The 14,360-nt window shown below is 43.1% G+C and overlaps 1 protein-coding gene across 3 annotated transcripts in view; it reads left to right on the top strand.

The window, feature by feature from the left end:
• schip1 (schwannomin interacting protein 1) overlaps window positions 1-14,360 on the top strand; it is a gene marked incomplete at both ends in the record, with an annotated part of 239,189 nt that overhangs the window by 204,873 nt on the left and 19,956 nt on the right. The window contains one exon of one of the 3 annotated variants that reach the window (XM_080503603.1): window positions 11,114-11,400. The exons of the other annotated variants lie outside the window; for them this stretch is intronic. Within the exon in view, the coding sequence (XP_080359729.1) occupies window positions 11,371-11,400 (30 nt within the window). Of the gene's footprint in view, window positions 1-11,113; window positions 11,401-14,360 lie in introns of those variants that run through there. 3 annotated transcript variants of the gene reach the window in all.

The following is a 14,360-nucleotide window of genomic DNA, read 5'->3' as shown; positions in this document are numbered from 1 at the left end:
CAGGGTACATGTATAATTAACTCTACAAACTGAGAATCCTACCTGTGTACTTTCTGAGGGACACGCAGCAGAGGCATTAAATCTGTGCCTGCAGGCTACGTCTTGTTAAATCTCACAGTGCAGTCACCCAGACTTACTGACACAATTTGAAAACACCCCACGGGCAAACTGTGATTATACAGATAGGGACTGTGCTGGGACCTGCAGCACCACTCCTGCTTTAAAAGTACAGAGAAGAGCTTTACTCACGTACACACACAAAGAAACTGCCGGTGGACTTGCCAAATCATTTTCCTCACATGTCAGTACACCTTTTTTTCAGTAGGCAGGTTTGAAATATAAAAAGCTAAAAGTTTTTCAGCAGAGGTGAAGGGAGTTTGTTCTTTCTCAGCGTTCTCAGTTAAAAAAAAAAGAGGTGCTGTTTGGGCCTTTTTAATGATGCCAGTGGTGTTCACAGTCCAGCTTAGGTCCTCTGAGATGTGAAGGCCGAGGAATTTGAAGCTTGTGACTTGCTCAACTTCCACCTCGTTGATGTTCAGGCCTGAGTGCAGTGTGGTCCCCGAAAGTCAATGATGACTTCTTTAGTCTTCTTGGTGTTGAGGTTGAGGTGGTTGTCACTGCACCATGCCCCCGGTGCTTGATCTACAGACAGAGGGAGGCAAGGAGTTGCAGTGTCTGCAGCTTGTTGGTCAGTCGGCTGAGGGCTGACGGAGTTAAATACCGAGCAAAATCAACAAACGGCATCTTAATGTAGGTGTTGGTGTGGTGTGGTGTGGAGGATGATGGAGACGGCGTTGTCTTGTGGATCTGTTGGATATATAGGAAAACTGGTGTTTGTCGAAGCCAGGTGGGATATGGGCCTTGACATGCAGCACCGATCTTTATACATTTCATGATCACCGGCGTCAGGGCCACAGGCCGGTAATCATTCAACCCTGTGATTGCAGAGGATTTGGGCACAGGGATTATGGTGGCAGCTTTCAGGCAGGTGGGGACTGTGGCTTGCTCTAGCGGGTGGTTAAAGATGTTGGTGATGAATACAACAAGCTGCTGGGCACACAAATTCAGCACCTTAACTGGTACTATAGCACCCTACCTGATGCTTTGCTAGTGTTGGATGACATTCTGCCTGTCTGCTGTTCTCAATATAAATTTGATAAAGTTGTGTAATAGCTTGATGGATTATGTAATGAAGTAAAATTTGGGATTCTGAACTCTGCATTGACTTAAATATGAAGTGTTTCATGCCTGGAAATGGGTCATTTTAGGGATTTCCAAGGCTGTGGTTGCTTTGAAGATAGAGAAGCAAGCTTATGATCAGCTGCTGGATCAGTAAGAGATTTAAGTGTTCGAAATAACAGCCACATGTGTCCATGACCCCTGTTACCAAGGTGGGCTCTTAAAGAAAGACCCTCCACTCATGACAGCTCCTTGGACACAGCTTATTACTCCTATTATAGCTAGCTATTCAATTGGATGGGTCAGATGCAGAGGAATAATCATGCCATCGGGATCAATAAAGTAAGTTTAATTTGTAATTACAAAATGTCATATTCCAAAGTTACCACGGGAGTGAACTAAGAATACAAATTGCCAAACTGCCCATTTTAGTTTCAGAGCAGATCTGACAGTCTGATTCTGTCCATTTCCAGCTGTGAGAGGACGTATTAGCGCTACCAAACTGAAACGTCTTGCTCATTGCACCACATGAACAGTAGAAAGGCCAGCAGTCAGGCCAATACGGGTAAAGCACTTGGCCACAGAAAAGCACTCAAGGGCTGTGGAAAATAAAAAGAGGAGAAAAAAGCAGTGAGGTTACGGAAAAGAGCAAAATCGGAGAGAGGCTGTTCGTATTTCCTTCTCTGTGCTCTGTGTTTATGTACAAGTTCCAGCTGTTGAACTGTGGACGCCACCCTCCACTAACAACCTAACTACTGGTTTCAGCCAGGCCTCAGACAGTGCCACGTCAAGTGAAAGAGGCTGCGGGCAAGGAGAGGCAAAATTGTAGGGTTTAAGAATAGTTGAGCAAGTTGTAGAGGCTATATATAAAGTTCATGCATGAGTTTGATTCCTATTTAGAAAAACAAAACAAAGCGTTTTGAAAAGAGAGATGGCCAGGATAAATGAAAGCCGAAAAAGATTGAAGGGAATGACACGAATCAGCACGCTGCAACAATTAGCAACACGTGTAAGGAAGCTATAAATGTAGGGGCAGGACTTCAACCAGGTGTGGAGAACTCCTGCTGCAGTTCTGGTGTCTGGTTCAGCCCTCTCGGCACAATCGCTGCTCTATGTGTGTGTGTGTGTGTGTGTGTGTGTGTGTGTGTGTGTGTGTGTGTGTGTGTGTGTGTGTGTGTGTGTGTGTGTGTGTGTGTGTGTGTGTGTGTGTGTGTGTGTGTGTATACGAGCTGAAGCCCGCCCGGCCCTCTGCACACTCGATCTCACACACACACAAAACCTTACACTATCTCTGCTTCACATTCAAGCAGACCTCTGCCTCCTGTTGGACACACATGTACGAACTCACCTCACTAAATCAAATCAAAGGATATCTTTTTCTTCTCATGTTATCCTGACAGTCTGCCAGTGTTGGTAGATGTGTTTTTCTTCCCTTTCTTTTATCTTTTTTCTTCTTTTTTTTTTATCTGTGGAATATTTTTCATCTCAGCTTAACCTTGGATTCCTCACAGCAAGTTGGGCATTTAACTCAGGTAAAGTAGAACATGACCATTTTGTAAACTTTGGGTCTACAAATAATGTTATGTGAGGAGAAAAATTCAGGAAGCTCAGGCTCAAATTGTTTGGCTAAAGGTTCGATATGTAATTGTAGCTCGGGGTACAGCATTCTTCTGCCGCGACATGCCGTCTTCTGACTTTGTAGGTAACTGCAAACCTAAATATGTAGAGAGGAAAACAAAAAGTGGAAACAGCTGCCCATCTGCCTGTGCATCTCCTTTTTCCTTTTAACAAAGAACAGGTTCATGCTGGTGAGACTGACCATATGTGGGGTTGTTGCCATGTTTTCATTTCCGCAAAACTAAAGGAATAATACCATGTAATATGTCGTCCATGTGAATTTGGGTCTTGCTTTGAATATGTAAATCCTTGCCCTCACCAGCTATTTTAAATGTTCATTTTACTTCAAGCTGCAGAGATCATTTTTCACACACCAAATCAAGCCCAGATAACTAGCTTTCAAATAGACCAGCTGATCAAAAACCTAATGTAGTCTCCAGATAACCATGCCTTCTGTTAAAATCTGCTCTTGCACAGAACAAATGGAGTCATAAATCAGATAAGATGGAGCTGGTGCTTTTAAAGCTTTACTTGCTATGTTATCCCTTTTTATACTGGAAGAAGAAAGTAGAGGACAGAAAAGAAATCTTCAGACCAAGCTACCTTAAATGGGTAAAATCAGTGAGACACAAGGCTGCACAGTCAGTGAATTCTCTCACTGTTGGCAGCTTAAAGTGCCCGATCGGCCAAAAGGGACGGATGGCCAACTGTCTACTTGGTGTGTCAGAATCCAAAGATAGTCACGTTTGCTGTTGAGGAGTATTTGTCACTGAGGAGCCACACACTGAACTAAAAATATTGATTAATAGGTAAAGTCAGTTTCACAGCGTAGCGCGGACACGTACAGTCAAGTCTCACTCTCAGTGTTTATCTTCAAGCTGAAGCTCGTGGAAACACTATATTGTGGGTTACTCAGTTCAGGTCTCTAAGACAGTCTCAGTGGGAGTGGTGCTGTCTCAACTGTTCTTATCTGGTGTCAAAGTACAGTTTAATCAACTACCCTTTAACCTCTCCTCCTCTGAATCGGTAAACAAACCAAAATACCACCAGATGGATATAGTTTTGCAGTGGGTTAAATGCCCTTCAGTGTGGGTGACCCAAGTTTGAATGCCAAGTGTGGCAGGAAGGGCATCCTGCATACAAACTGGCCAAAACTGCACTGTAATTTGCAATAACTGAAAAAAAAAGCAGAGAGACCAGCTGAATGGCCATTAATAATTGTGATATTACCAGACATTTTTATGTTGACACAGGCCAGCTTCAAATGTGGGCATTTTAGTTGGAGACTATACAAATATGTTTGATGAGCCACAGTCAAGTCATCAAGACAAGCCCTCATAAAACTGTTGAAAACACTGTTGCGGTGGAGATGAATGGTGGTTTTAGTCAGAAAGGCATAGCCTGAAGCTACCAATTCTTTTTTTTTGTTTCCCTCGTCGATCATCCTGGTACAAACACAAACGCTCACACCAACACACCCTCCTCTCTGATTCACTCACTTGTGATTCACAGTAGTCCGAAAAAGGTGCATTCAATACTCCAACTTCAACTCTGCTTTAGAGCGTGTTACATCCTATCTCGCATGGAAGTCGGCTTTTGCTCAACTTCATTTTGCCACACTGTTGCAAGTCTTCACCTTCTTCTGCTTTTTCTTTTCATCTCACTGTACTCCCTCTCTTTCAGACACGCCTTGTCCTTCACTCCCGTTCCCACTGCTGTTTTCAGCTAATTGTTTTCTTCCTCTAGCTGTCAGGAGGCATTATAGCCTAATGTTCTCACCGAGCCAAAATCCAGCAGGAGACCATTTTCCACCCCTCTCCCTTGCTCTCCCTCTCCACCCTATGAAAACTATCAAAGAGGGGTGCGGGCCGTGAGTGGCAGAGCGTGCTGTGGAGGAAATAGGGATTTATGTAGCAGCCAGGAGACGGCCTCCAGTGTTACAGCCTCGTGTCACTCTATATACTGCAGTTACCACGGAGCTGAGCCAAGGTCCGCACACGCGAACACACACGAACCTAGAGGCCGGCTTTATAAGTAAAATAAAGTAGACGAAGATAAAAACAAGGTTTATTTCTACACTGCTACAAGAAGAGTGCTGGAAATTAGGAAAGTGAGAGCAGCAGTTCAAGCTTTGAAAGATGTTCACCTCTCCTGGCTCATTTTTAAACTGTCACGTATGTGCGAAAACACGTGCGTGCGCACACACACACACACACACACACACACACACACACACACACACACACACACACACACACACACACACACACACAGACCAAAACACGCACACATGCACATTCTCTGTGCCTTGTGTTTGTGTACTTGTGTTTATATGGGGGCTTACTTGGGTGGAGTTGAGACATGAAACACTGGTCTTCTCTGCTCCTAATTATAGTGTGTGTGAGAGCAAGCGAGAGAGAGAGAGAGAGAGAGAGAGAGAGCGAGAGAAGCAAAGAAGTGGGTTGTAAACTAGGTCTGTGTATATGGAGCTAAAAATACAAGCCATGTTTAATCACGCCTGCACTAAAAAAGCGAGAGACTTTAAAGGGTAAAAAAGGGGTATTTTTGTCTCTGTTTCTGAGGCTGTGTCATCTAAGCTGTTCGTGCGGGTGCCTGTGTGTCTGTGTTTGTGTGCATGGCTGCATGCGGATGGGAGAGAGGCAGGAAGAGGGAAGGAATGCTTTGCCAGGTCATGCCGAGAGCTTCATCTGTTGCTGGACAGAACTGAACACTTCCATCTCCTTGTGTACCCACAATGTGTATAGAATCAATTCACCATAGTGCAGAAGTGCTGCAACTAATGGTTATGTTATTTGTAAGTAAAAATGTTTTGGACTTATGCTTCTGAACAAAGTATTATTTTTGCATAGCTATCTTTGTGGTGAGGTATTCAGCACCTGAACATTCACAAACACTCATGAAAAGTATAAACATACCAGAGTAGATACGATTCAAGGACCAAGTGGTTCCAAAACACCCTGGTAGGACTTATTTAGATTTCAGTGAAACTGCACCAAAGCTGGTTTCGAAGCAGAGCGAGAGCAGCTTGTTAAGGGTTCCGGGTTTTTCATGGCAGCATTCAAACGAACCCCACCAACACAGACTGGGTTTGTTTCAATTGTCAAACATTTGAACCGAGAACAAACACATTTTTTGTGATTTTTTTTTTTTTTTAAAGCAGTCCATTTGATGACTGTGGTTCAGTTAGCAACATGGGTCCTCTTACAATTTCAAAGTTGGGGGTTGTATCTCCCATCTCACCTTGTCTTTATGTGAAAGTGTCCTTGGGCAAGACACTAAACCCAGAGTTGACCTTTTTCCTATTCATGAGCACTTTGCATGTGAGTGTGTGACTGAGACTGATCAGGTGGAGTGCATTGAGGCTGCTGAAGCAGTAAAAGGTCCTATACATGTAATGTCCATTTGTCATTTCAATCAGTTAACTGAACAATCAACCCATCACTCAGTCTGCAGAGTAGCTGCTCTAATCAGTTCTAATGGTGCTTCTTCCCGGTATCCGATGTGCTTCTCCTCTTACATTTTTCACCTGTTGTCAAGACGGCAAGAAGCAATTAAAGGGATCATTTCATAGTTCTGTCCCTGCTGAATGTTCACTGTGACTCACAGCTTCTGTTTTTCAGTGATCTTCACCAAAGTACAACTGTAAATGTTGGTCAATCATTTACTCAGGTATAAGATAAATGCTAATGGTTTCTGATACCTTTAATGTTGTAAAACAAATATTAATACAAGCTGGTGATCACAGCATGCTCAGCCTCACCACCACCAACTGCAGACATGCAGTCCTCATTAGAACAAGCTCTGGTGGCTGATCTTAGGACACACACACGCACACACACACACACACACCCGCACACACACACACACACACACACACACACACACACACGCACTCCCTGGCCTTCCACATCAGTTCCCCCCTGTCAGAGCGAGCTCATTACCGCCAGAATCTGGCCCTCACACTGAGCCAGCCTGCTTTGCTATGCAGTGTTTTCACATTGGCACAAAATGTCAGCTCACTAAAAGCATCTGTGCTCCTCTCTTCCTACTGAGACTGCGAGGCGGCCAGAAAACAAGAGAGAAGGAGGAGGAAGACGGATAAAGTGCCAAAAAGAAAGCCATTGTAGTTACACTGAAAGGCTGTTATGGGAGGAAGGAGCAGTGGATGAAGCTTAACAGAGAGGGCGATCTGTTTGTGGGACACAAAAGGTGTTACAGCATGACTGTGCGTCGTGTATTTTCCATGAGCCATACAAAGAATTATGGGGCTTTTTTTTTTTTTTTTTTTTTTTTCAATTATAACCTGCAGTATCATTTCCAGCTTAACTTGCATCCTACTCATTCCAATGGAGGGATGTCAGTCACTCTGATCAGTGACTTGTGATGAAATATTCATCGTTTTTCTGCACGTCTATAAATACACTCACATGGCAGAGCTAAATACACAGAGCTCCACATGGGTGTTGTTTTGATGTGCAGGATGAGATGAGGGAGTCAGGGATGAGAGGGGAGCTCAGTGTTCACTACAGCACATCCTAATAAAACAGCTATTTCTCCCACTCCACTGGTAAACTACTGCTGTCACAGTTTAGCCTCAGAAGCAGCAAGCAGCACTGCATTTCAGTAGAAATTCATTGTTTACAGATGAATAACTCAGAATGCAGCCAATGAGTGGGAGGCTAAACTCCAGTCTGCCTGCCTTTTTATTTACCTCTTTATGATCATCTTTGTTTTGTCTCTTCTTTGTGCTGACTGAGTTCATTTACTGAGAAGTTTGGTTTCATGTGCCTACTATATATTTAAGGCGTGCAGGGGAGCTTGCACACTGAGAGATATTGTTTTCTTTTCTCGGGTGAATTTAAAAAAATAAAAACTGCTGTCTCCATCTCCACCTGTGCTGTGACTCAGATTGTAACCTTGACAACAGTGTGAAGGTCAGTAGGGGGGTGTCTTTGGACTGACTGCTGCCATGGTGACAGTGGAGAGAAAGAGGGGTGGTTTCGATTCTTTTATCAAAGCGAGGCTCCTGATGGTAGACATCAAAGTTTTTCACTGTTGGGTAGGGCGGCATGCGTGCACATCAGAAGGTGAAGGCAGTCCTGTGCATTTGTATTCAAAAGAGGGAATCATCGGGTTACTGCCTGAAACTCTAAAGATTTAGATACTGGAAGAGGGTGAATCAGATCGCAGACTCAACACTGTCTTGCATTAATGCTCTTCATTTCAGGAAGCTTCAAGATTTACTCTGGGCTCAGCGTCTGCTTAAAACCAGCTAATTTGTCCAAAATAGCATCTTGAGAGAGAAGTTCAGATCCTACAGACTTTTTCAACTTTGCATTCCTGTGGAATTATTCCATTTCTTCAGAAATTTACAAGTAATGTGGTGACAGAGCAGATTTCATAGTATCTATTAACCATGTTATTCACTTGACCATACACTTATATTCAGAGACACCCCAATTGAGATAACACACTATCAGGTAGCTCTTCTCAGGATCAAGACCTGATTACAGATTTAGCTGTACTTTATAGTAGTGTTATCACAACTTTTTTTGTTTCTCCGAGGCTCCCTCAGATTTATAGGCTTTAAACATGTTCTCTAATCTGAAAATTGTCAGAATGTTAACATTAAAGCCAGACACTGAGTCCCATCCACTCTGACCAACATTTTCAAACAAGAGCCTCCATTAGAAATGGGAATTAACAAGGTTTCATGCTCGATCCTAAATTATCTATTCCTATTCTGAGTTCTCTTTTTGACTAAATCCAATCCAAGGTGGGTCTCGATCTTGTGGATGTAAATCAGTACATAGTACATAGTACAGAACAGTACTACAGATAACATTTGCTAAATTTATCTTGGAATCTTGTCGTTGATTCGACAAGTGTTCAGCACAGGAGTCCAGAAAGCCAAAGCTAAATGACAGTTGGTATTTCAGTAAATCCTTAAGTCACATCTACCCCCTTGCTTTAACAATAACCATATCAAACAGCATCACAACATCGGTCAACAGAAAAGGCAATTCAGAGGCTTTTGGCCTGTTTATTGATTGGAAGTGTAGATAATCTTGTGACCTTGAATGGGCTTATGATCACTTCTTGTGGCATGATGAGAAAACAGATTTATCCCACCTTAACGCCGATAATTATCTCCAAGGTTACTGTCACAGGATGGGCACCGCTCCAGTCTGCCCCAGCTGGGCACCGTGCAGAAAGATAACGGGTGATGTGCAGGGCTGAGCAGAGAGATCAGAGCAGGGAGCTCATCGATCCACTTCCAGGTCATTAAACTCAGGAGTGGTCTTATCGGGAAAAGCAGCGTCACCCCAGAGGGATCAATATGGGATAGAGAGATTTGGCCTGAATGAAGGGACAAGATAACAGTGAATGTGTTGCTAAAAAGAAAAGACAAAAATGAAAGTTGAAACTGGTGTTCGATGTAATTGTTTCACCAAATATTACCTTTGCCAGTTTGGTGACCACAACATTGTATACTCTGGAGATGGACTGGCTGTCTGATCTAAATGACAGGTTTAAATAGGCGAGTAATTCAATATTGAAAGTTCTTTTCAAAAGATACAAATTTATTAGCCTTATTAAGATTTAAATATTTCTTTATCCATAAAAACAATGCATAAAATACATTTACACACATTCTATTTTTAATACCCCCTTAACTCTAAATACAGCTGTAATGTAATGGGGCAAACAGGGAAAAAAACTGCTCTTGAATTAAAATCATTGCAAATATATTACTTGTTGTTTATTTATGTTCCTTTTTTGTCAGTTTTAATAAGAACACTATAACATAAACCAAGAGCAGAAAAGTGTGATTTGTTGATCTTTGTGTGTCTTGTGATCTGTGAGCATGAAAGAGTGAGCATCTTACAGGGGAGAGTAAGTAAGACAGACCAAAGTGTACTGAAGGAGTTGTAAAGTTTCAGTAGATCTACACTTGCAGGCACAGCTTTTGGCAAATATATGTTGCAGTTTTTCAAATCAGACGAGCACTGGCTTCAGAACTCGACGGGAAGAACAGGTTTCACAACAAGAGAACATTTGGATAACCAATGTGGCGAGCAATGGAAATCTTTATGATGTTCTATTCATCAACAAGCATTGTCCTAAGAGTTAACTGGTCTGGAGAAATGACATACATTTTACTCCTCTTGCAGCTCTCTTTAATCTGGTTTAAATTACCCCCGGTTTCTTTCTGTACCAGCTGGTCTCTGCCTCACCCTTTCATGCGTACAATTAAGCAAATGCACACGCCAGAGAAGCCAAAAGATTTGGTAAGCAACTCAGTATTATCTAGTCCTGCTAAAACAGCTATGAAACCTTGAATGGCTAAAAAGCAACAAAAAAAATCAGCTAATTTTAACAACTGGTACTTTCCACTGTCCCCTAACTAATATGTAGTTGGAATTTTATAACAAACACAAGCAATAGACAAAGGAGACAGCAGAGACTATTGTGAGGATGTCAGGATGAAGGAATGGGGTGAGAGCTGGAGAAGAGAGAGATTATCTGAGTTGGTTGGCCGGTGCAGGGATTATACCAGCCATCTGCCACTACGAGATTATAATCCTTCAAAAAGACAAACAGACAATGAGGGGTAGATGAACATGCAACGCATTGGTCGGGTGTCTTCACTGATGCACAGTGCGGTGCAAATAACAAATGGAGTTGTTTATCAAAGGTTAAAAAAAAAAAATGAAACGAGCTGTTTGTTATTTAAATGTGAATTAATGGCTCAGAAAGAAATATATAATAGATTACTGTCTGGGCAGGCAGTGATGTATTTTTCTTTTCTATTTGGTATTTTTATGCAGGAGCTGATAAAGAAAATAATTCCCCCCTCGAATTGATAAAGCATTTCTATATCTATTCTATTCTATTCTGTTCTATTCTATTCTATTGAGTAAACAGCACTCATTGGGATTAGCATAAAGGTCAAGAAGTGAAAGTCACTCGTCTGTCTTTCTTCCTGTCCCACTTCCGAAGTCTGTCGTGCCCCCCACCCCACCCACCCCACAAAAAAACTTGACCCACTGCAAAAGTCTCTGTCCCCTCCATCCGTTTTCCCATCCCCTCTCCACACTGGCGAACTGCGTACACAGCTCCTCCCCCTTTTCAGTCCACACCAGACAGAGAAAGGCGACCGGGAGTGTACTCTGCTTTTCATCGCTCCCCTCCTGCTCTGTTTCTCTCTCTCTCTCATTCTCACACCCCTCCTCCAGTCTCTCACTGCCCTCCCTTTTTCAGCTTTAGGGAAGCAGCGATCAGACCCTGCCCTTTTTCTCTTAGCAAACCAGGCAGAGCAGCAAACAAGCAGAAAAGACTGGAAGGCGAGCGTGACCACTAAACTGGCTGACGAGAAGACAAGAGCAGTTGTAGCGAGGGATTTTTCTTTTCTTGTAGTTTGGATCAAGGTCAGGGTGGCATCCATTCTTTTCCCCTCGTTGGAATACCACTGCAGGGCTGGGAATCGTATCCCAGTGCCACTCCAGTTCCCTCCAGCTCAGCCAGCTCTGCTCTAGGATGCTGTGAAGGATGGTCCACCAGGAGAATTGTTCCTACCAGGTAGTCCTCAGAACTACACAACACATTACACATTTTTTTTTCTTTGCCGTTGTGAGACATACACACATGTGTTGATGCTCCTGTTAGTTGTAAAGCTTTTGGTTTTATCTTCTCAGATCTGTGTCTGTGAATCTTTAACTGACGAGAACATTGTTGTACATGTGTGTCATTGCTCAGACTCGGACTTGTGTGGGAGTACTGCCTTGTCCTCCGTGGTTACGTGATTGTGTTGTGAATCTGATGGCTGGCTGGTTGCTAAGAGCGCACTTGACTCAAGGGAATAATGTCCTACCTCCCGTCCACCTCCTCCTCATCCAGTCTCATCAATCCATGTCAAAGAGGCATGCGGTATGACTGAAATGCCTTGTATAATACTCGAGGATCCTCATCATTCAATGTATGGTACCTGGCCCAATGATAAAGAGAACATTTATATTGAAGTGGCAGTTGTGATTGCATGTGCATTTATGTTTATGAGTATGATTCTGGTGGGACATGTGACAGCAGTGTCCCACGGTATCCAGCGATGAATGAGAGCAATGAAGCAGTTGTGATTAAAGAGAATCCGCACATCACAGCTGTGCATCTGCGTTTCCATAACTAGATCTGCAAAGGAAGAAAAATCTGCAATGCAGTGGAGACGGAGAGTGAGAACAAGCAGAGAGGTAGATGAAAGGCAGAGGAGAGATAAGCTGAATATGCCGGGGGAGAAAGATGGAGCTTCTTTGATGGGTAGAGACAAGTGTGCAGACTTCCAGAGAGATGGATGGGCCTTATGAGTCCACTTCCAGTTTTCCATCAATGTCTAACATGAAACTTCAACATGAGAAGTCCGATGTCAGCCATATAACTATTAACTTTTCCTTTGGGTTTAAATTAAGTTGTCACTTCAGTGTATGCTATGAAAAATATGAAGCCACTATTGAGGAGTCCACCTGCTTTTATTTAAGGTTTTTGCGTCAGTTTATCATGCTCATTTTCATGGCAGGCACTGGAAGTTTACTACCCTCAATAACATTTATTAAAATCAAGATGATCTTGAGTTGTTTTGTAGGGGCACACAGTCAGTGCTTGAGGTTGGGTTTTTAAAATAATATACTGCCCTCAAATTGACTGAAATCATTCTGCAAAACATGTATTTATCTTGGTGCGTCCTCCACATTTGTATTTGCGTGTCAGGAGGCTGGATGTGTACTTGTGTTGGTTAGGGAGTGGTTGTGTAATGGGATAAGGATTTCCTGCCATGTTTTGCGGTAGATAAAGGCTGGATGGAGCGACAGAAGGATGGCAGGATCGAAGGAAAGACCAGCAGATAACCAGAGAAAAGTGACGCCAAAAGGGATGGTTGAGGCGGCAGGATGAAAGGCAGAGATGAAACAGGAACAGGAAACATACTGACGGCAAATTCTGAGCAAAGCGTGGGAGGAAATGGAAAGAGAGCAACGTGAGCGACTTTCTGAGGCAACGGGTATGATAGACGATAAGGAGAATGGAAAAATAATCAACATCATCTCAACCGAAGGGAAATAAAATTCAATGAGGAGAAAAAGATGTTGATATTTATGATGTTGCCGTGTGAATTGGTGGGAGGGCGTCAGTGCAGCGGGAACGAGAGATGAAGGCAATAAGAGAAAGAATGAGAGCAGCAAGCGAAACATCGGGTTCGGGCTCTGATAGCAGCTATTCTCCAGAGGCCTCTCAATTAGACCGGTAACCTGGCAACCAGCAGGCAGGCAGCGCCCCTCTCTCACACACACATACACACACACACACACATATAGATACACACACTGAATGAACCAAGGAAGCAAAGGGCAACAGGGGTAGGGCGTAGAAGAAAAACTAGGAGTGATGGGGCAGTGACGGTATATAATGGTCAGTGGGAATAGATCAACTTAAAAGAGGAAGTTCAGTGCAGTGTTTCCCCTGCAGCTCTGTACATCTGCTGGGATGGTCTGTGTCTTGAGGGGGTCTGTGATTTGATCATCAGTGCAACTGTTCTCCTGTAAATAAGGTGTGGCCTTTGTTGTTGTTTTTTTGTTAGTAAGGGTTTGAAACATAGAAGGAAGACAAGGCAGAAAACTACAAGGAAAGGAGAAAAATCCTCTTTTTGTTGCCTTGTTTGTTCGTCTCATAACATTCCAGGCACTTAATGTCACAAACCACTACTCAATTAAGTGAAATGCTGACCCTGGGAGAACCGGTAAACCATCTGATATTTAGTCGAACAAATGCATCTATTGATTTAAGAACTGCCAGTTCTGCAGTACAAAAGGAGCAGAAATCTTCATCATTCAATCACAAGTCATCACATACGTCTCCTTAATACTGATGTTGCACTTTTATTTCATTAGCTCAGCTTAACTAGGCCACAAGCTCCTCGCTGTGTTTGTTTGAGTCTCAATGTGTAATCCTGTTTTCTGATTCTTGTGTCAACGCATACATTTTACTATGCTGTGTTGCTGTCAGCAGGAGCAGGAGCAATACCAGCAGGGTGAAGGGTGACGGGGAGATTTAGCAGCGTGGCCACAGTGCGTCGTCCCCAGGCCGGATTGAAATACTGTCAGCTTTCCAAGGTCCCAGGAGCTCTGACTCAATGCTGAGTCCTGTCACACCTGGCATATGTGTGTATACTTGTGGGAAGATTTCAGTGTATTTACGCTGTGCCTATATGCCCACAAACCCTTTTCAAGCTTGGCTGGGGAGGGGCAAAGGAGAGCTCCAGTGTGCGGGTAACTGTATATATGAGGCGTGGCCTGATGAATTATAGATGAACTACAGCAGTACAGTAGATGGCACTGATGGTTCCGGCTTGAATGACTGAACAGATCAATAAGCCTGGATAATAAAGTACATTTATGTACCAATTGACAAAGCAGGTTTGTCCAGTTTACCAGCAAGTACTTTTTGCCTGTAATACTCTCATAAAACACTAATTTTATTTACTTTTGTTTCTAATT

Source organism: Blennius ocellaris (genome assembly GCF_963422515.1).
Source record: "Blennius ocellaris genome assembly, chromosome: 2".
Classification (NCBI taxonomy): domain Eukaryota; kingdom Metazoa; phylum Chordata; class Actinopteri; order Blenniiformes; family Blenniidae; genus Blennius; species Blennius ocellaris.
The sequence above is the reverse complement of the archived record's forward strand: the minus strand, read 5'-3'. Positions and strand labels throughout refer to the sequence as shown.